This window comes from Chanodichthys erythropterus, chromosome 10 (genome assembly GCF_024489055.1).
Source record: "Chanodichthys erythropterus isolate Z2021 chromosome 10, ASM2448905v1, whole genome shotgun sequence".
NCBI lineage: Eukaryota > Metazoa > Chordata > Actinopteri > Cypriniformes > Xenocyprididae > Chanodichthys > Chanodichthys erythropterus.
The window spans coordinates 38,254,178-38,275,780 of NC_090230.1; the positions used below are offsets into that span (position 1 = coordinate 38,254,178).

At 36.0% G+C, this 21,603-nt stretch overlaps 1 protein-coding gene across 1 annotated transcript; it reads right to left on the reverse strand.

Annotated features, from left to right (window-relative positions):
* Window positions 1-809: 809 nt before the first annotated feature.
* LOC137029524 (uncharacterized) lies at window positions 810-12,684 on the reverse strand. The gene is made up of 9 exons (XM_067399129.1): window positions 12,583-12,684; window positions 8,413-8,550; window positions 8,026-8,090; window positions 5,983-6,020; window positions 5,429-5,509; window positions 5,012-5,106; window positions 4,664-4,726; window positions 1,322-1,445; window positions 810-1,244 (listed from the first exon to the last, which is right to left on the reverse strand). The coding sequence occupies exons 1-9, from the start codon at window positions 12,604-12,606 to the stop codon at window positions 838-840; spliced, it is 1,035 nt and encodes a 344-aa protein (XP_067255230.1). The 5' UTR covers window positions 12,607-12,684; the 3' UTR covers window positions 810-837.
* Window positions 12,685-21,603: the final 8,919 nt, after the last annotated feature.

The following is a 21,603-nucleotide window of genomic DNA, read 5'->3' on the forward strand; positions in this document are numbered from 1 at the left end:
ATGATCCTTCAGAAATCATTTTAATATGCTGATTTGCTGCTCAAGATACACTTTTAAATCAATGTTGTACTGCTTCATATTTTTGTGGAAACTATGATACATTTTTTTTTCAAGATTTTATGATGAATAGACATTATTTATTTGAAATAGAAATAGTTTGTAATATTTTAAATGTCTGCAATGTCCCTTTTGATCAATGTAATGCATCCTTGATGAATTATTTTATTTTTTTAAACTTACACTAAACTTTTGAACAGTAGTATATATTACATTAAAACTATATATTATTTTATGCATAAAATATGTGACACTAAATGAAATTGTTTGAAAAATAAAACAAAGAAAATACTATTTCAGTCTTTCTACTTTAAAAATGTAATTTTTAATTCAATGTGTTACTTGCCAATTATATATATATATATATATATATATATATATATATATATATATATATATATATATATATATATATAGACAGCATTTATTCGAAACAGAAATAGGTTGTAACATTTTATATATAAGTAATATAAAAGCAATTTTATATATATTTTTTCATTTATTTTATTTAACTTTGGCAATTACTATTAAAAATCGATCACAAAACAAACAAAAAAATTGTCTTTTAAGCAGTATGCACCACAAATTCCATTGCGGATCAGATATTAATAAAAAAAAACATTTTTGCCTAAATAAATTGGTATGCCTTAGTTAATAAACACAGTCAACTCCCTGTTTTGCATATTTTTGTAGCTTTATCACCTCTCCCTGAAGCACATCTGAAACACCAGCATAGCATGCTGTTCTTGTGTGTCTTTTCAACAGGAAGTGCACTTCTGATCAGTATCTCACCAGGGGGTCTGGCATGTCCAGGTCCATGACGGAGTGGGTGATCCATCTGGCTTGCTGGTCTCGTTTGTAGGGGTCTAATCGGTGAAAAAGCTCCTCGTATTTATCCCAGTCTGTGTCTCTGGGGAGGGTGAAGTTGAAGTTGTACATGACCTGTTCAGCTGTTGACCTGTGGCAGGTGTGTGTGGACGTGTCCCACGCTGGAGAATACGCCACGGTACTCCAGTAATCCTGAAAGAGCCATGGACTCCAGGAGCCCTCCGATTCTGTTGTATCCACATCCTTCTCCTGCAGGGGCTGCTGGGATTGTCGTGTGGGCTTCTTCTCAGCTTTTTTGGTCAGGCTGATGCAGGTTATGACAGGACTGTGGTCTTTGCCATTGGATTCTGTCAAATGACCTAAAGGAAGTAATATAGATTATGCAGCTTTTGTATTATTATTTTGCTCGAATAAAAAAATACTTTAGGTTTCTCACCACCAGGCTCTGTGTTGTTCCTTGATTCCTCCGTGACACTTTGACCCCCCTTTTTCACTCCTACCAGTTTCTGGATTTTCTTCAGCGTGCCTTGCGTCTCGTCCTCTCCATCTGACCTCCTGGTCTGAAATAAAGTGGCATTGGGAAATTACAGCATGTGAGGGAGATCAGAGATGCTCTGTACAGTTGACCTCGCTTACTCTGCCTCAAGATCAACACACATGAGATTCCACGAACTGCTGGGGCTTCTGGGAAATACTAACGCTCTACCCTGAGGCTCTGACCTTATTAAAATCCTTTCACAGATGTACATTCTTCTTACATTGACATGTCATTTGAGTTCCTCACAATCTGACCTATGAGATTTTCTATGAAAAACGTTTTTCTTTCTTCCAAGCTAACAAAAGTATAAGAACGTTTTGCTAATGTATGAAAAGGTTTTTCCCTGATAATGTTATTCCCTCAAACGTATTGTGTAACTGATGAGGTTCATTTTCATGTGTTAAGCAGCATGTTTGAGCTTCTGGAAGAGGTTTGTTCTCATGTGTCATTCAGGTTCTGGTTCGCTGATCAATGTTGATATTTGAGTGAAAGCCTAAATTAAATCTGTTCATCATAAAAAGAGATTTGGACTAAACCACTCTATTCATATGGATTAGTTTTCTGATCGCTTTGTGAACTTTTTGAAGCGTCAAAGTGGTAGTTGCAAAGCCAGTCAATGGAGGAAAAGACATCTCTCAGATTTGATCAAAAAGATCTTACAAGAAAGGATCTTAAAAAAAAGAGTCTTATGAATTTGGAACGACATGAGGAGTGACAGAACTTTCATTTTGGGGTGAACTAACCCTTTAAATTCATCCTAAATGTTGCATTTAAAATGAATTTTAGATTTTAATTTTAATTAATTAAAAAATAGAAACATTTTATAACAGCCACTTTTTTTTTAAATGTATATAGTTTTAGTGTTTTATTTTTAATTAATTTAATTGATAAGTTTACTGCCATAAAATAAAAATTTAGTACCTTATCTTATTGTGCGTAATTTTATTATTGGTGCATCTATAAGATTTTGCTTAATTTGACTTAAAGGGTTAGTTCACCCAAAAATGTAATTTATTACTCACACTCATGTCGTTCTACTCCCGTGAGACTTTCGTTCATATTCAGGACACAAATTAAGATATTGTTGATGAAATCCAATGGCTCAATGAGGCCTCCATAGAGAGCAAAGCCATTGAAACTCTCAAGATCCATAAAGGTACTAAAAACATATTTGAAACAGCTCATGTGAGTTCAGTGCTTCTATCTTAATATTATAAAGCGACAAGAATACCTTTTGCAAAAAACAAGATAACAAATTTTCAATGATATCTACTGTATATGGGCCGATTTCAAAACACTGCTTCAGAGTTTTACAAATCGAATCAGTGAATCAGAGCGCCAAAGTCACGTGATTTCAGCAGTTTAAAGGGTTAGTTCACCCAAAAATTACTTACCCTCATGTCATTTCACACCCGTAACACCTTCATTAATCTTCGGAATACAAATTAAAATATTTTAGTTGAAATCCGATGGCTCCGTGAGGCCTCCATAGGGAGCAATGTCACTTCCTCTGTCAAGATCCATAAAGGTACTAAAACATATTTAAATCAGTTCATGTGAGTACAGTGGTTCAATATTAATGTTATAAAGTGATGAGAATATTTTTGGTGTGGCAAAAAAACAAAATAACGACTTATTTAGTGATGACCGATTTCAAAACACTGCTTCAGGAAGCTTCGGAGCATTGTGAATCTGTGTGTTGAATCAGCAGTTCGGAGCGCCAAAGTCACGTGATTTCAGCAGTTTGGCGGTTTGACCCGCAATCCGATTCATGATTCGATACACTGATTCATTTATGCTCCGAATCTTCCTGAAGCAGTGTTTTGAAATCGGTCATCACTAAATGAGTCGTTATTTTGTTTTTTTGCCACACCAAAAGTATTCTCGTCACTTTATAATATTAATATTGAACCACTGTACTCACATGAACTGATTTAAATATGTTTTTAGTACCTTTATGGATCTTGACAGAGGAAGTGACATAATAAATGACAGAATTTTCATTTTTGGGTGAACTAACCCTTTAAGTGTTTGATAGGAGATCCGAATCACTAATATGAAACAAAAGATTCATAAAGCTCAGAAGCTTCATGAAGCAGTGTTTTGAAATCGGCCCATATAGATATTGTTGAAAAGTCTTTTTTTTTCTTTTTTTTTTTGCCGCACAAAAAGTATTCTTGTCGCGTTATAATATTAAGATAGAAGCACTGAACTCACATGAACTGTTTCAAATATGTTTTTAGTACCTTTATGGACCTTGAGAGTTTCAATTAGACTGGGTAAACCCAGCCTGATCTGCCGGCGATTTGATTTCGCCCGGCAACTCAGTCTGGAAACCCGTACATTCATTTCTGCTGCATATGTTACACTTTTGCAGGAACCAATCACAGACTGGCTTATCCACCTTGCTCGCTATTGGCGGGTACAGAGCTCTTTCTGTGGCTCTGGGCAGGTATAACACAATGACGTCTCTCACACAACCGTCAATCCAATTCCTTTTAACCTCTCAACGATGCTAATTGACTTCTTTAGTTAGCAAACAAATCGCTCGACTGGGTGTAAATACCACTCACTTTCATGTTTTTTTGCACAACCTGCAAAAATCGCTCGATGTCATTGCTGCTTATGCAAACCACTGATCAATGCTACAAACCAATACAAACTAAACCTGTCTGGAGTTTTCGCATCGCTCTGCAAAAGTACGTCACCCGGATCGTTGATCTGATTGGTTGAAGGACTATCCAATTGCGTGAATAATGCTCATTGATCACGCCTCTTCAGCAATAGGAAATACAAAGCAAACTCCCCAGACCAATGTTCAATTTTAAATTGAGCTTGGTCTGGTGATAGCCAGACAAAGTTTCAATGGCTTTGCTCTCAATACAGCCCTCACTGAACCATTGGATTTCATCAACAATATCTTAATTTGTGTTCCGAAGATGAACAAAGGTCTTACGGGTGTAGAACGACATGAGGGTGAGTAATTAATGACAGAATTTTCATTTTTGGGTGAACTAACCCTTTAATTCTCAGGGGGGGAAAATGCAGTACTTTAAGCTTTATTTCATGCTTAAATATATTATGCATAATTTTTTCAATTTTTTCTCAGAATTAGAATGGAAAATGTGAAAATTCTGGGCTGAACCATAAGTGAAGGCAGTAAAAATAAAAATTACATTAAAAGTGCAATAACTATTAAAAAGTTCAAAGTTTAAAGCAGTCGACAGAGAAGAAACTCACCAAGTCTTGCTGTCTGCCTTCAGAGTTTTCTCTATTGGGATTCCAGGCTTCGAAATTCACACCCTGTGAATAAAAACACCAATGCTGAATAAATTTGAGAGGGATATTGTCTCAGTGTAAAAAATCTCAGGTCTGACATTGAAAGAATGATAAAAGTGCATTATTACACAGATGAATGAATTGCATTAATGTAATGGAGAATTTAATCACAGAGAAGTTTATCCTGTATTATCCAGAGGCACAGTTTCTGGATGCCACTCTAAAATGAATATTTGATGGTGTTTGATGTTTTTGTCACATGAAAGTGAGATTGTAGGATATTTTTCCTGTGTTGCTGCTGTGATTTACCTGGACAGAAGGATTTTTAACAGTTTTCTCTGAATTCCCCCGCTCCTCTTTCTCTTCTCTGGTGAGTTTTGACAGGTGGTGATCTTTGACCATCTCTAGATTAAAAACAGAACAATTTAGCTCAAGCCCCGGATTTATGACAATTCAGACTTTAGATTTAGATGAAAACTTGGAAAGTCTGGGGAAGAGAGTGTGACCCTGATCACATTTTATCTGACTGTCAGTGAATCAGCCTGAGCCCAAATCAAATCCTCTGTTTCACATGGGCTTTTGGAATTGCTTTGTGTCGTCACTGATCTAATCCACTAAGACTGTTTGACACACACGACTTTCTCTGACCCCTAGCCCACCCCACTTCCTCGGCTAACAATCACACACACAGACACACACACACTGCAGCCTCTTTAGACCTGTTACCTGTGTTCATATGGTTCTTGCCGTGTACAAATCCATCTTTTTTCCTGGTGGAAGGCCAGTGGGCATCAGACTCTGTATGATCTGTCAGAGACAATAACAGGTTATTTTAAGAGCAAAACATGGAAGGCAAATGAAATAGTGTTATGGAAAGACGCCACTGCCAAGTAGGTCAGCAGGGCCGGCATTTGGGTAACAGTGCTCAAAAATATAAGGCATAAGAGCTTTGTTGGAATTCAGTGGGTCAAATGCAAAAATCAGTTCATTTTTTTCCCTAAGTGCAATCCTTAATCCTGAAACAAAGCAAAAAATTTAGACAAAGATAAAGCTTAATGCTATGGGTCGAGACAGATGAAGTTCTGGATGAAATAAATGACCCTTGGATTATGAATTTGACAGACCTTTAAACTCTATGACACTTTGTTCTATGACAAGCGGTATTATTAGTACTGTAGTATTTAGCCTGTGGTTAAAGTTAGATTATACTGAAGTTCATAATGAACTGTGAGTAACATCAGCAAGGAATTCTGGGTATACATTTAAAACAATAGACAAACCTGTAGTCTCATCTTCAGATGTCGATAGTTTTTGGGACCTGTCATGTGAATAAGAAAATGAATATGATTAATAAGTAAGTGTATAAACATATAAGTCACCCAATCAATACATTTTTATACATTTATTTTATTGATAAGTCGATGTTATTGTCAGTTTAGAAAACTTTGTTGTATTAGCCTTCAGTTTCATTCAGAGTGCTTGTGAGAAGCCCGAGTTCAAATCCCAAACTTACATTTTGATCAAATCCCTTACAAGTTTTAAAGTCAGTGTATATAATCGTAACTCATATAGCCACAAAAATTGATGTTTGAAAGGCTGCCATCGGGAAAAAACAGCAGACACCAAAATAACTCTACTATACTATACTTTTTGGCAATTCGCAACAGGATACACTTTTTAGCAACTGAACTCGCCAATTCAAGTCAATAAATCATCGAATCGTCTGGTGCTGTAGTTTTCAGAGCTCAAGAAGACAGTGACACTACAAGCGCTTGTCAGATAAACAGTGTTAAATAGCTATGATTCTTATTTTCTGTCAGCTACTTAGAAATAGAACTAGCAAATCGATGTTTGTTTCATGAATTAATGACTGTTTGAGTCGGTTCATTCGCATGAATTGCTCATACAGACAGCCAAATGGCCTAAATAAGTTGACGATTCAATTTGAATCTTTTGGAGACATTTTTTTTTTTTTTACTTGTCAGTAAAAAAACAAAAAAAAAACATAACAATAGTATCCAGTTGCGGTTCTGCAGTTAGATATATCTCAGGATAAACAGAGTTTAATGATCAGGCTAAAATGGCTATGATCAGTATTTTTCTATCGACTACATATACAATCACAACTAGCAAATCGATGTCTGTTTTGTCGATGACCCTCTCAGATCGGGTTGAACAAAACCGTCTGAATCACTTTGTCCGTTTTCTCATTTTTTTTATTCAGTGATATTGGGTAACGCATTACAAGTAACTTGCGTTACATAATCAGATTACTTTTTCAAGTAACTAGTAAAGTAACGCATTACTTTTAAATTTACAACAAAATATCTGTTACTTTTTCAAATAAGTAAAACTTGTTACTTTGTTTTCCCATTTATTGACTGACAGCTCTCCTGTCCCCATGTTGAGAGGAATCAAGAGTAAGCGCAGATGTGTTGTGTGTGAACATGACGGTTATTGTAGTTCTAGACTAAATGTGAACATTTACTCAGCTCACTTGCACAAAAAGAGTCAGTATTCCTCAAAATGAATAAAAACGGTGAAATGCAATCTCAGAATATTGCACAAACCTGCAATTATCAAATATATTAAATTAAACAAATATACTTTATGTATTTAATCTCACTTTATTAACCAATGTCTTTGCTGCTGACCATCGATGATCCAATTCAACCATACTAATAAGCAAAAATGACTTTAGAAAAATATTACATTTGTGACAGCTTAGGTGAGTAATGTAATGCATTACTTTCCATAAAAAGTAACTAAGTAAAGGAATTAGTTAGCGGTATTGTAATGCATTACTTTTAAAAGTAACTTTCCCCAACACTGGTGCTATTCAATATTCAGTTTTAAGTTTTTATTGTGTATTACATTACTTATTCTGGTCAAAACTACTTTAAAGGCAGATCACGACCAGTATGCGATGCTGTAGCAGGGACAAGTCTGGCATTGGTTTTTAACAGTTGGGTTAGAACAGTAACTAAATCCCACACACTGGTCTCAATTAATATAATCCTAATCCAGCTCTCTCATTCTCTCATAAAACGCAGCATACGGCATGTCATGATCTAATGGCGGCCCTGGCCACACTGACTGTAACTATTGCAGAGAAGAGATGTTAATGTTATACTTCCCATAAAAGGTATAGTTCTGAGAAATGCATTCATATTAATTGTATTACTTTATGTAATTAAACTTCCCACAATTGTGGAAACTGTTTTAATTTTCTATAAATGATATACTATTTTTTCAATAAATAAAAAAGAAACATTTCACAGGTCTTGAAGTATCATTAACAGACCAATAGATCCAGAACTTACTTTCTCTTCACCTTTTCCGAAGACTTATTTTCCTGAGTCTTCCTTGTGTGAGTCTCTGAAAGCTTCTGAAATGAGAGACAAAAACATATTTAGTGTCTGTCTTCATTTTGATTCAGATATTTATATCAGATAATCATATATGATACATCAAGGGTGCATCAGCTCATGCGACATCTCGTCAGGATTTTGGGATTTTGGTAATTTCCTAATGAGTGTGACCTGCTGTTCCCCACACACGTCACTCACAGATTAATCAGCGGTTATACAGGTGGCAGCACTTTTGCTTATTAATATTGTCCTCAATGTCACATTCAAAGTGCAGTTTAGAATCTCATGAAATTCCATGTGAATCCCCTTGCGTTTGTAGGAATGTGCGGATGAACCCACCATGGCGATGCAGGGCTCGGATCCACTCCACACGCCCATGTTTTTCGCACAGTTTGGGCTGGGTAGCCTTCTGGGCAATGAGTCTTGACAGTTCAGGCCAATCTGGGCTGGTTCGTACAGACTGTCCGTAGAGCCATCCTGGACCAAAAAAAAAAAAAAAAGACATTTAAGAGATAAAAGGTGCCCTAGAATTAAAAATTTAATTTATATTGGCATAGTTAAATAACAAGAGTTCAGTACATGGAAAAGACATACAGTGAGTTTCAAACTCCATTGTTTCCTCCTTATATAAATCTCATTTGTTTAAAAGACCTCCAGAAAACAGATGAATCTCAACATAACACCGACTGTTACGTAACAGTCGGGGTATACGCCCCCAATATTTGCATAATGCCAGCCCATGATTGAGGTATAACACTAGGGCAGACTAGGTAAGCAAGCAAGGATAACAGCGAAAAATGGCAGATGGAGCAATAATTACTGACATGATCCATGATAACATGATATTTTTACTGATATTTGTAAATTGTCTTTCTAAATGTTTCGTTAGCATGTTGCTAATGTAACTTACTGTTAAATGTGGTTAAAGTTACCATAGTTTCTTACTTTATTCACGGAAACAAGAGTCATCGCTGTTTTCATTATTAAACACTTGCAGTCTGTATAATTCATAAACACAACTTCATTCTTTATAAATCTCTCCAACAGTGTAGCATTAGCCGTTAGCCACAGAGCATAGCCTCAAACTCATTCAGAATCAAATGTAAACACCCAGATAAATACAATACTCACACAATCCGACGCATGCATTCAGGCTGCATGACGAACACTTTGTAAAGATCCATTTTGAGGGTTATATTAGGTTTGTAAACTTTGTTTATGCTGTGATAGAGTCGAGAGCTCGGGAGGGGGCGGAGACCGCGCGATTTAAAGGGGCCGCAACCTGAAATCGGCTCGTTTCTAAATATGCCTTAAAATAGGCAGTTAAAAAAATGAATTAAAAAAAATCTATGGGGTATTTTGAGCTGAAACTTCACAGACACATTCAGGAGACACCTTAGACTTATATTACATCTTTTTTTAAAAAGTTCTAGGGCACCTTTAAGAGCTTTTGCTTTTAGCTACATGAACATGAACCACGGTAGTAACCGGAGTGGAAATACCTCCAAAACGATGCTTTCAGGAAACGCACCCCAGATTAATTGGTACAGTACAGTGTTTTTAAGGTTGGTCATTGACACAGATTTTCAATTCATAAGCTTGCAAATCTTAGATTTATTTTCAATTATATTCAATATCAGTTCACTTGGATATATTTAATATGGTACAGTACATAATATTTCTCAAAGAAAAAAATCTCTAAGAACCCAGTCAGCTGGTACATTACTATATAATATTAACAACAAATTTGTATAAAATTGCATATAATGCATTTTTTACAGTAATAACATTCTAATAACTTTTTAATAAGAGTAAAAATATGAATATGTAATATAGTGCTTTAAAAATAAAACTATGGAGTTTGTGGGCATGGCTTTCCTGAGGTAAATGTGACGTTACGTCACGTGATATTGCTGCCACGGTTGAAAACACTGAGCGATTACGTGAAACATGTATTGCTGTAAGTTGTACTGTTTTTTTCAACATTCCTTTTGATTTTCATTCATGTTTATTTCATGCTGTTTCTAATAGTAAAGAGTAAGAGATTATCGGTTCACGTGCCGCTTGAACTGAGGCGACACAGATCTGTCACGCTACATTAAAGGTGCTAGAGAGGATGTTTTGTTTTATACATTTTTGCAATATTACTTGAAATTGTCTTTACTAACTGATAAAAGACTATTTATTAGGTGCACTGAAAGGAATAGAGGGTATGCATCGATGTCACTTTCCCGCCGAAAGCGCGCTCCCTCAGCTGGACTGAGTGGCAAAAGAACCTGCTGCATGACTGGATTTAATAGGAGAAACTGCGAAAACGCGAGTAAAACAAACTATTACACTAAAGGTTGGAATTGAATGTGTTCCTTACAACTTGTCAAATAAACCTAATACATGGATATTGACATGCAGCCAGGAGTCATGTTTCCTGACATTTATTATGTGCCTGATTTCGACGCCGGGAAAAAAACACATAAAGCAAATCTGCCTGTGAATATTTTATATAACTACAATATAGGTAGGTTTAAATCCGATTAATCACTTATATCAATATTAAATTGTCATATTGTCCAGCCCTAAAACATATGTATTAGTTTTATAGTATAGTTTTTGTCAGTGTTGTTTATTGAAAAACACCCAGTTATATAAGATGGAAAATATTTAATTGATGATTTGTCAACATAATATATAACAAAACAATATATACGGTATGATGTTACCTCAAAATCCAACAATTTGACACAAAATGATAACTGCAAAACATGTTTCTTTGCCTGGAGTCCAGCTGTTTCTGTGAATTGCAGTGATCAATTTGCTTATTTTTTCTGTAGCTTTCTGCAGTTTTTAAATATGTACCTCAGGTTTTGTGTCAATGCTATTTGAAGTCAGTCACAAAGCTCTTTCCCGTTTTGGATGCCAGTCGTTTACGCAATCATCGCGTAAACGATTGGCCCTTTGGCTTGTCAATCACTGCTATGAAATTCCTTGTGAGTGATGTGCACGGCTGCACTCTCCAGTAACTTTCCACACTCTACAGGCGCCACATGCAATGTTTTTGTCAGGAGACAGGAGTAACAACTGCAGATTATGAGTTACCTGCGGTGAGTCCGACATAATGAATCCACTAACACGACACTCGTAAACACCTTTTTACAGTCTATTGTAAACACTCGTCTCGTATTCTAATACTCGTGCACGAGTTTTGTGAGGCATTCCCTCGAAATGCGCTGTGAAGGAGGGGGGTTCTTACGCATGCGCTCATTTAAAAAACGGTCTTATGGTTTCTCAGTCGACGAAAAGATAGCACCTTTAAAGAGCGCCAAAACCACATTTAAATTAGGCTATTGTTTGAATTAGTAAAATTGATCGAATTTAAAAGATGAGACTCTTTCATATAAAAAGAAACCTGCTCTGTTGTGTCTGTCGGCGCGTTGACAGTTTCCTCTTTGCTCCTCGATGTATTTTTCACTGCGTGACAAAATGGACGTATGGACGTTAGAATGTGACTGAATTGAATGTCGCCCTGCATCTGACAGCATTTTATTTTATTTTATTTTATATAGCCTAAACAATATACATAATATACACATATGATAATATAATATAATATAATTTAATATATATATCTAATATAATTATCTGACTATTAATATAAGTATTGATGAATTCATTGTTAAATTAATAATGGTTTTTACTATAATGTTCTTTCCCACTGCATATATGGCTCAGAACGGCTCACTTTTATACTCCACTTTTTATACATTGTAAATTGTAATATATATTTACTTTTTTTTAAATTATTATTATTATTAGCAACTAAATAATATTCGTGCGGCACATGTGTGGCTAAAAGTCTTGCTCTATGATTTTTAGATCTGCACTCTATGAAAATAAAGTATGGATTGTCCAGATTCTCCTCTCACACATGTTCAGGAGCTGCAGGCTGTTGGATGGAAGTATCTGGATTCAGGGGATGCAGTGTCAGCTCAGGACCTTCAGAGGTGCTGTAGTATTCCTGATCCATGAATAGGACATTTTCCTCTCTGCTGATCCGTGATCTGCTGTAAGGAGCTCTCTGTCTCACGGTAATCCTTACCACCGCTCAACGTTTCCATACATGCCAAATCCCAGCCAAATCTATCCCACTTTCTCTTGACTTAAGACTCTATCATGATATCTACATCTAAAATGAGCATTTTAACAACTTTTTCTGGGAAATATTGGTTTATAGTATAAAAGTCTGTTGAATATACTAAGCCACTGCAGTACAGTAGCATTCAAGTTAAACCAACAGCGGTGGAATCAATGATCTAATCTTGTTCTTTTACCAGCAGAGATGCAAATAATCAGTTCAGTCTGATATAGCATACAGTGTCGGCGTGAATCAATTCAGATCATGAGATGTCAACCTCTCATCTTCTGGAATAGTTGATGAATCACTCCTGATAAAAACTGAGTCAATATCCTGCTGTCAGTGTATATAAATGAGTAAACGAAGAAACTTTCGCTTACCAGAGTGAAGCAGAAGAGGTTCATTTTCCAAGTCTGTGTCCCGTCCTTGCGATTTCACACACTTTTATCACAGAAGTGCATATGTGAATGGGTACGTGAGCTCCCACATACAGAGAGTGCTGGATTGAGTGGCTATTGGACTGTCTGTGGCCTCACAGATTAATGCAAGTTGAAAATCCCTCCCATAATCCAATAGCGGCAGTGGCCGTCACTCTCTAGGTGCCCCGTCCCTGCCTGCTAATGAGCTGCAAATACCTACAACGTTCCTTCACAAAAACAAACGTGCCGTCCACGTGCCATCAGCAGGGGACAGGAGGACACGTGGCAGAGGTGGTCAGCCCTTTCATGATTTCAGTTGTGTTTTTAATCAGATAATGACAAGTGAGAACAAAGTTTGAGAGTGAATTTAGCCTACAAAAAGTACTGATATATAAACCATGGTATTTTGACATATACATGGTGCTAAATTTTTACAATACTCATATATCATGGTTTTTACTTTTATATTCCAAATAACTTAAAAGTACCAAAAACAAGATATTATCATGGTAAATGTCCAAAAAAATTGGAATACTGGTACCATAGCATGTCCTTAATGCAGTAACATGGTACTTGATTGCCTTTGACTCTTTTTTTTTGTTTTTGTTTTTTGCAAGTCAGTAGTTGCATCCAGCAGCTCTATTTTTGACCGTGGACTTAAAGTGCTTTTCTTATGCTCAGTGGCTAAAGACTTTCTCAGTTTCCTGAACGTGCAGGTTTTGACCTTCTACTTGAAATGTGTGTAATCTCTGGTCTTGACACTAACTTGACAGGTCACCGACAAAAACAGCTGATGCTGAAAGTCAGTTTCCTGTTTAAGTGTGAAAGAGGACAGAGAGGTGTTTGTGGTAATTGTGCCTTTTCTTTATAGGTTGTTGAGTCTCACAGTTTGGTAGTGTTGTTGACAGTTCAGTGCATTTTTCATCTGTTAGCGCCCCCTTCTGGATTTAGGGTAAAATATAAAATATTTAATTTAATTAACTTACATTTAATTTATGTATTTATGAAAGCTATTTTAGAGGTGACAAGAGAAAGTATAATATATTATAAATTAATTTAAAAAACTAATTAATACCAGTCAGTAAAATAAAAATACTCCTGTTCTACAGACACTTTTATCTCAGAGGTCAGACTTTTATTAAATATTTTTCATAAAAATATGAAGCTTACTGCGTTTAAACTGTTTAAACCCATAAATAAACAAAACCATTTCAGTATTTATTGTGAGGAAATCAGTTAAAAAAATTGCGACTGTCTCAGATGTGATGTCGTTTACCTCAGGCGACCAACAATTTGCCTCGAGGGTTTTCAAAAGTTAGTATACTTGGTTATCAAGGATACAACGATGAAGATCCCAAAATGAAATGTGAAACAAGTGAGGAGTGAAGAAGGTAAATGTTATCTTTGTATCGAATCTTTTATTTTACAGTTAAGATGTACATTTTGTCAAGTTACACAAAAAGTGTGGAAACATTAGGATAAATCAAATGCTAGCTATAAAATTAGCCATAGAAAGACATGAATCTGCTGTTTTATCCAAAAAGCTTACAATGTAATTTCGCCACCGTTATTTACCATAGATATCAAAGTTATTTCCACCACAGAATGTTGTGATTTTGGACTTGCAATTCAGGTGGTTTTAATAACATTAATTTTCAGGGTTTAGCTTCTCAAATTCTTTCCAAACAAAAGATTGCAACAAAGCCACAAATTGTGCACCAACACATGCAAAACTGACAACATCGAAAGTTGAGGAACATGTTCATTTATCTATAATTTAATTTACTTTTTTGAGGAAGTAGCAAAAGGAAGTCAATTCTAGCTTGTTTTTTATACTCTTCCCCACTTGAGGTCGTTGTTGCTCCAACTATAATTTTAACACACCACAGCCACTGCTTTCAAAGTTTTGCATGTGTAGCATGTTATGTCCTTTGTAATAATTGCTCTTGATGAAATTACATAGGATAATATAGTGGTGCTGGCCTATTAAATTGTTTTGGCAATTATTTAGGCAACATGGAAATGAACCCGTAGGCTAAAAATATGAGTGATGTATAAAGTAAGATCCCCTGGTCAAATCTCTCTCTCCGAGATGATCTGAGAGGTGGTGAGGGAGTGAGACAGGTGAACGAGGGAAGTGGACCTCTGGAGTTTGATATATGCGAACAGACCGCAGAGCCACAGATGATGTGCAGGGCTGCCACAGCATTGATTTTGTCTGTCCTTGTTCAGAATTCGTAAATTGTTCAGTCTGGCCTTTGCTTTTCACATTAGCTCTAGCCTTGACTCAGCTCTGAACCGAGAAGAAGCTTGTTTGTGTCGGATTGTCTCTCTCAGATGATGAAGAGATGTTCACTATATTTTTTATATTAAAGGTGATCTAATAACAAATATGATTACTATTGATCTCTCAGGACCCTGATTTTACTTCGCATTTAAAAGCACAATATGTAAGATTTTTGGATTAAAATATCCCAAAAATTGTTGACTTTTGTACTTAAAATCCACAAATTTAACCAGGACATTGACCGTGTCATTGCGTCGCCTGTCATGTCCACGTTACCCTCGATTTTCGGTTCTACTTCTTTAAAAATCATGGACACACCAAAGATGCTTTACAAATGTTATGTGTTTATTAGACAGATGAGCAACTGTTTGGATACCTTTATCGACAGAAAACTAATCATTGTTATATAGCTCAACACGGTTAGTCTTATTGTTTGAATCTATTGTTTTCTTGATTTACTGCGAGCAAAATGTTTTTACCAAAAAAGTAAATCAGAAAACACTATTTTATCAAGTGGCTAGCATAACTAGAAAGAGATTTATTTGTAGTAACAGTAATACAGCATTTTCTCCACCATACAATATATTATAAAATTAATTGAATGCCATTTAGTAACACAAGTCATCCAGGTTTTATTAATAGACCTGGGATAGGCCTATTCTAATATCGATCTAGCTTACTGCAGTGTGGAACAAGTAGAGTAATAAAATAAATTTGATCACACTGAAATGTATTTTTAGTATAATTGTTTTGACCAAGTAAAACAGTGCTGCGTTACCCCACAATTTTAATTTGTCAAATAAAGTGACCTGTATAAGTTGTAATTCAGCACTTGTGACTATTTCATTAGAATAAAAAAAACAAAATAATGTGATTTTAAGTGATCAAACTTAACTGTCTGTAACAAAGGAGGTGGGAACCAGCAAACATGGGGTCTCATTCATGAGACACGAGCAGAACGAATTTTTGTGTAAATCGTGGGTAAAGTGGTTCTGGCGTAAATTTTCGGATTCATTAAAATATTAGTATTTTCCAAATGTTAGGTATGAAAGAAATCTACACCTGCTCCCAGCCACACGTAAATAGTGCGTTTAACATCTGAACGTTTTGCTCATTAATAAGGCTGCATTTTAATTCACCTTAGTAAGATACATATTTACACAGCATTTTGAAAAAAAATATTATATATAGTAATTACATACGTTTTTTCTTTTTACTTTTATTGTGAGAGCCAGTAATAGCATCTGCAAACGGAGCACTTTAATCAAATAATGAATTGATTTCAATACGGTTGGGCAAACTAATGGCCCCTTAATTGTTATGGAAATTGTTTCCTATAAAATGGCCAAAATCCTTCGTTTGGTGTAATAATATGATGCCCATATATAGTTGTCAGTCGGATTTAATGGGCGGGATTTATGGTAATTGAGAATGAGCGCGCACGCGCGTCCCATTTACGACTGATTGAAATTCATTAACACACACACACACACACATTTCACTATCACTTCTGACGTTTGTGAAGTATTTGTGAATCAGGAGAAGAGTTTTCGGGAAGGTCTCTTTACACGCAAATCACTCACATATTTACTCGTATATTTACCAATGTTTCATTAATGAGACCCATGAAACGTAACATTAATCATAAAACTAAACATAACTAACAAAACGAATAAGCATAATAAAAGCTCCGGAGCTAATCCATGGGACACACAAATGGTGTGTCGCTCAGGTTTTTGTCTTATTAGTAGGGGTGTGATGAGACTGGTACCTCACAAGACAAGACACGAGATTGAGTTCACGAGAATTAGACGAGACGAGATTTTTGCACAGTATTTTTAAGAAATCCTCAATGAAAAATAGTCTGCAGGTGCATTTGAAATAACTAATCATCTTGTAATGAATATCATTCCAGTTCTACTTTCTGAGTATGAATTATCATATGCAGTAAAAGACAACAATACTCAAGCACTGTAAAAGGTTTTGCCACAAACTCAACTGACTGGCTTCTCTCCTGTAAGATTTCATAGGAGAACTTTTGACCTCCTAACTGAACTCCTTTCCACAAATTGACCATAATAAAAACTGTATAAATAAAAACTAATAACACAGTTTTCTCTTAGTCTCAAGTGCAAACAGTAAGTGCAACCATAATCAAAGTAATCTCTCTATATTCATAGTGCAAATAGAGACCAAATTTTTCTTCAAGCATGATACAGAGCTTGAAGAAAAGAGAGGGGTATTGAAATTGTGTTTTAATATTTCGCGATCGATCGTACTCCATGAATGCATAGCGGCGGTGCTGAGCGCGCATTCTACCAGATAAGACATTTGTGAGACACTTAGGCTCTGTTGTGCAGCGAATCCTCTGCCGTGGTCTTGTCAGTCATCTTGTCACTTATTTTCGTCACTTGATCAGTGAACTCTGATTCCTCCTGCTCCACTACGTACAGTGCTGCAGCTCTGGAAGAGATTGAAGTAATCCAAATGGATTAAATGGTTTTTATTTCTATAAAAAGCAAAACGACAGTGGAGGCATAATGTAAATGTAGCGGTGGCATATTTTATACTAATTTCACCCTCACACTCCGTCGTGGCAATTTCGCAAGACACATTTTAATCTCAAAAGATCGCACCCCTACTTATTAGCATTCACTCCACTGGCCCTGCATGCTTCATACCACAGTAACGTTAATAAAACTTTAATACATTAGCTCATCCATGAACATGATTTCCGCTTGAAATTTCCATTGGCTTTGGAGGTGAAGACGACAACTCCCATGATTCCATGCTCATTCACAGCGTCATTAAACTGCGTCTTTGATATTGTTTTGAATAAGCGACCTCTAGTGGCAAAACTTACATATTGTGCCTTTAAGGCCCATTCACACCAAGAAAAACAACTATAGCACACCAATGGATGATAATGTTCTGTTTATTATAAGCGTGTGCTGCCACTTCAAAGTTACCATGAAATCAAAATGGACAATTCTTGTTTTTTTTGGAACATTTCAGTATTTATTATACATGGTTTATCCGTGCATCATTAATATTTTTTATAATTCATGTAATCTTTAATCAAAAAACTTTCCCTCCCTCTTGCAGCGACATCTCTTCTCTGATGATATTTACTGGCATGAGGGCGTGACAACCTGTCACTCACATGAGATCGACCAATAGCAAAACCACAACCATCTAGTCAATTCCCGATAGACAAAATCAAGCCCCGCCCTGCCTAAATTTGTTGTTTTCTCATTTGAGATAACAAAGATATCACTCGGATATACAGTACATCACAATAGGGAAGAAAAGACTATCGCAACTTCGGTATTATGCCGAATTTAAATGCTCACACACTTAAAAGCAGGATGGATTCTGATTGGCTGTCAATGTTTTTATCTTTCATCAGCTGGAAAAAACGTTCTGAAAGTAATTCCAAAAATATAGGTCCTCTGCGCCATTATTTTTATAGTTGTAGTGTCGACTCTGCTATTCTTTTAAATTTAGAATGTTTTTTTTTTTTTTTAAACTATATCTTTAAAGTTATCATCCATGGTGTGCATGAGCCTTTAGTGTTGTTTTTCCCAGCTGTCAGATCAATGTCCTGCTATGATGTGTTTCCTGTCAGCTGTCAGGTAGCTACACCGATTTTGACGATTTGTATTTGAAAAAAAAATGACAAATGTTCTTTCATCTTAAAGGGTAATGTAAAACATGCACGATTCAATACATAACATGATTTAACCCAGTCTGTATTTTTTACCAAAGTTTACAGCGCTGTTCTTTTACCCCGTCACACGTAATATATGTCTCCGAGGTGCCTTGGCAGTGTTTAGTCTCTCTGATGAAGGATTACGCAGTCTAGCTGGATCCTGATGGAGCAGAAATGGTTTCAGGAGGAGACACAGACCGCAGTTTGATCTGCACTGGTGTCAAAAAGATTCATGGGCAGGAATGATTCGAGCTGTCGTTCGTGAGCCGGACTGCAGGAGAGAAAGAAAAAACATCAATCCATCACCAATATTTTTGAGGAACAACATCATCTATCACCTCAAGGGCATCACGCAGAGTTATTTTCTGGTGGAGGGGAAGATTTAGAGTGTATTGAGGCTTCTGTTCTGATAACCCTTTGGGAGGTGAGTGAGGTGAGCGGGATGAGGAGGGGACATCACTCCCCCGGGCACCTCACATGCCTGTGCTGACCTTTGAACCCCGGTGTGCACGGAATCTGAACCCAGAGGTCGCAACCTCTCGCCCTCCTTTCTGACCTGCTGAATGTTTGACGCCCTTTAGTCAAAAAGTGAAACAGTTTGCCCCTGCGCCGGGCGACCTCTCGCCCCCTCTCATCCCACTAAGGTATGAGAGCATGTTGACCTCTGTGGCCTTTATTAGCTCGGCCTGTTATTAGTCTCGCAGCACATCAGGCAGAATATTGTTACCTTCATCGCTATCTTGAATGTTAAGTTCTTCAAACACAGACTGACTTAAAATGTTGCAGTCAAAGTCAAGGTTCGCTTTTATCTGCACAGATAAATGAATCCTGTGAAGATTCTCCTTGCAGTTAAGCTGACCACTGACTGAGGGTCACCAGACTCTATTATTCTAAAGCTATAGGAGGTACACTGAATAATAACTTTGAACCTTTCTGCATATGGGTTGCATGGGCATAAACCTATGTTTTAGGTTGTAATTTGTATAAATTTATGGAATAATATATTTGAGGGTTTGTAAGATCTTTTAATGGTTTTTAAAGAAGTATCTTATGCTCACTAAGACTGCATAAATACAATAAAAGCAGTAATATTGTCAAATATTATTACAGTTTAAAATAATTGCTTTCTATTTTAACGTATATTAAAAAATTTACTTACTCCTGTGATGGCAAAGCTGAATTTTCAGCATCATTACTCCAGTCTTCGGTGTCACGTGATCCTTCAGAAATCATTCTAATATACAGATTTGCTGCTCAAGAAACATTTATTATTATTATCAATGCTGAAAACATTGGTGCTGCTTAATATTTTTGTGGAAAACGTGATAGTTTTTTCCTTCAGGAATAGAATAGAAATAGAAAGTTCAAAAGAACAGCATTTATGTGAAACTGAAATCTTTTATAACATTGCAAATGTCTTTACTGTCACTTTTGATCAATTTATTGCATCTTTGCTGAATAAATGTATCACTCTTTCTAAAAAAATCTTAGTTTTTTTGTTTTTTGTTTTGACTCAAAACCTAAAAAATTCATGCTGCTGCATGTTTTTTTTTTTGCAGAACCTTAGGTGCTACAAAAAAACAGTGCTATTTTTATCAAGAACTATTTGCAGTATATGGTATATGTTAGAGAATAAAACCGTCTTTAAAGAACCTAAAGGGATAGATAGTTCACCCAAAAATGAAAATTGTCCCATAATTTACTCAAGCCATCCAAGGTGTAAATATCTTTCTTCTTTCAGCCAAACACAATCAGAATTAGATAAAAAAATATCCTCTTCCAAGCTTTATAATGGGAGTGAATGGTACCATTTTTTTTTTTTTTTTTTGGAAGCCCAAAAAAAAGTTTTCCATCCATCATAAAAGTAATCAATACAGCTCAAGTTGGTTATTAAAGTCTTTCTGAAGCAAAGTGATGAATTTTTGTAAGAAAAATATCCATATTTATAACTTTATAAACTATAATAACTGGCTTCCGGTAACGCCCATACGCGAGTCTAGTTCTGGTCAAATAGTGACCTGTAACCCAACGCATGACGTATTGATAAACACGGAAGCACAGAGGATTGTGCAAAACAAAACACCAGTCACGAAGTCGAAAAACAGAAGTCGAAAACGAGAATTTTTAAAGAGAAATGTCAGAGGAGCTTGAGTTTGTTGCCCAGCCCTCTTTGTCTGAACCTGAGAGACGTCTACTCTCACCTAAGCTTACGCTGCTCCTACACCCAAGTCGACCGCCCCGGAAGCTAGTGATTACAGTTTATAAAGTTATAATTATGGATATTTTTCTTACAAAACTGCATCGCTTCGCTTCAGAAGGCCTTTATTAACCCCCTGGAGCCGTATGGATTACTTTTCTTTTATGATGGATGAGCTTCTTTGGGCTTCCAAAAAAAAAAAAAATGGTACCATTCACTCCCATTATAAAGCTTGGAAGAGCCAGAATATTTTTTTAATATAACTTGTGTTTGGCTGAAAGAAAAAAGTCATATACAACTAGAATGTCTTTTAAATCCTCTAAATTATAGGATAATTTTCATTTTTGGGACTTATGCCTTTAAGTGTTGTTCTTTGGCATCTGGCTGTAAAACACTTTTTTTAAAGTTCCACTGAAATTATGGCTTTTAGTTCATGTTTTTTAGGCTTTGAGGCTGCCTATGCTAGTGTACACACATCTATTTTTTATTTTTTTTGCAGATATATACACATTTTTAATTTCTCTTCTTGAAAAGGATCAAAAATATTGATGACTCATCCTGCACTCACTCATTTTGTCCAATCAGATGCTCCCTAGAATGAGAATGTACCTCCCCCTACTTTTGAGTTTTGACTAGCATTAGCAAATATTAATGTTCATGGCCATTATGTAACTAAAGCCTATTGGTTAATATTTTTCCTGATTCAATAGTACATCAGCACAGGAAAGAGAAATGTCTGGTGTAATGAGAAATTTCACATTACTCAGCCTATTCCAGTTGTTTTTA

Coding starts and splice junctions, on each gene's coding strand:
- LOC137029524 (XM_067399129.1), bottom strand. CDS start 12,606: ATGAACCTCTTCTGCTTCACTCTG. Junction 8,551..12,582: donor ACCTCTTCTGCTTCACTCTG/GTAAGCGAAAGT, acceptor TTTTTGGTCCAG/GATGGCTCTACGGACAGTCT. Junction 1,245..1,321: donor GAACAACACAGAGCCTGGTG/GTGAGAAACCTA, acceptor TACTTCCTTTAG/GTCATTTGACAGAATCCAAT.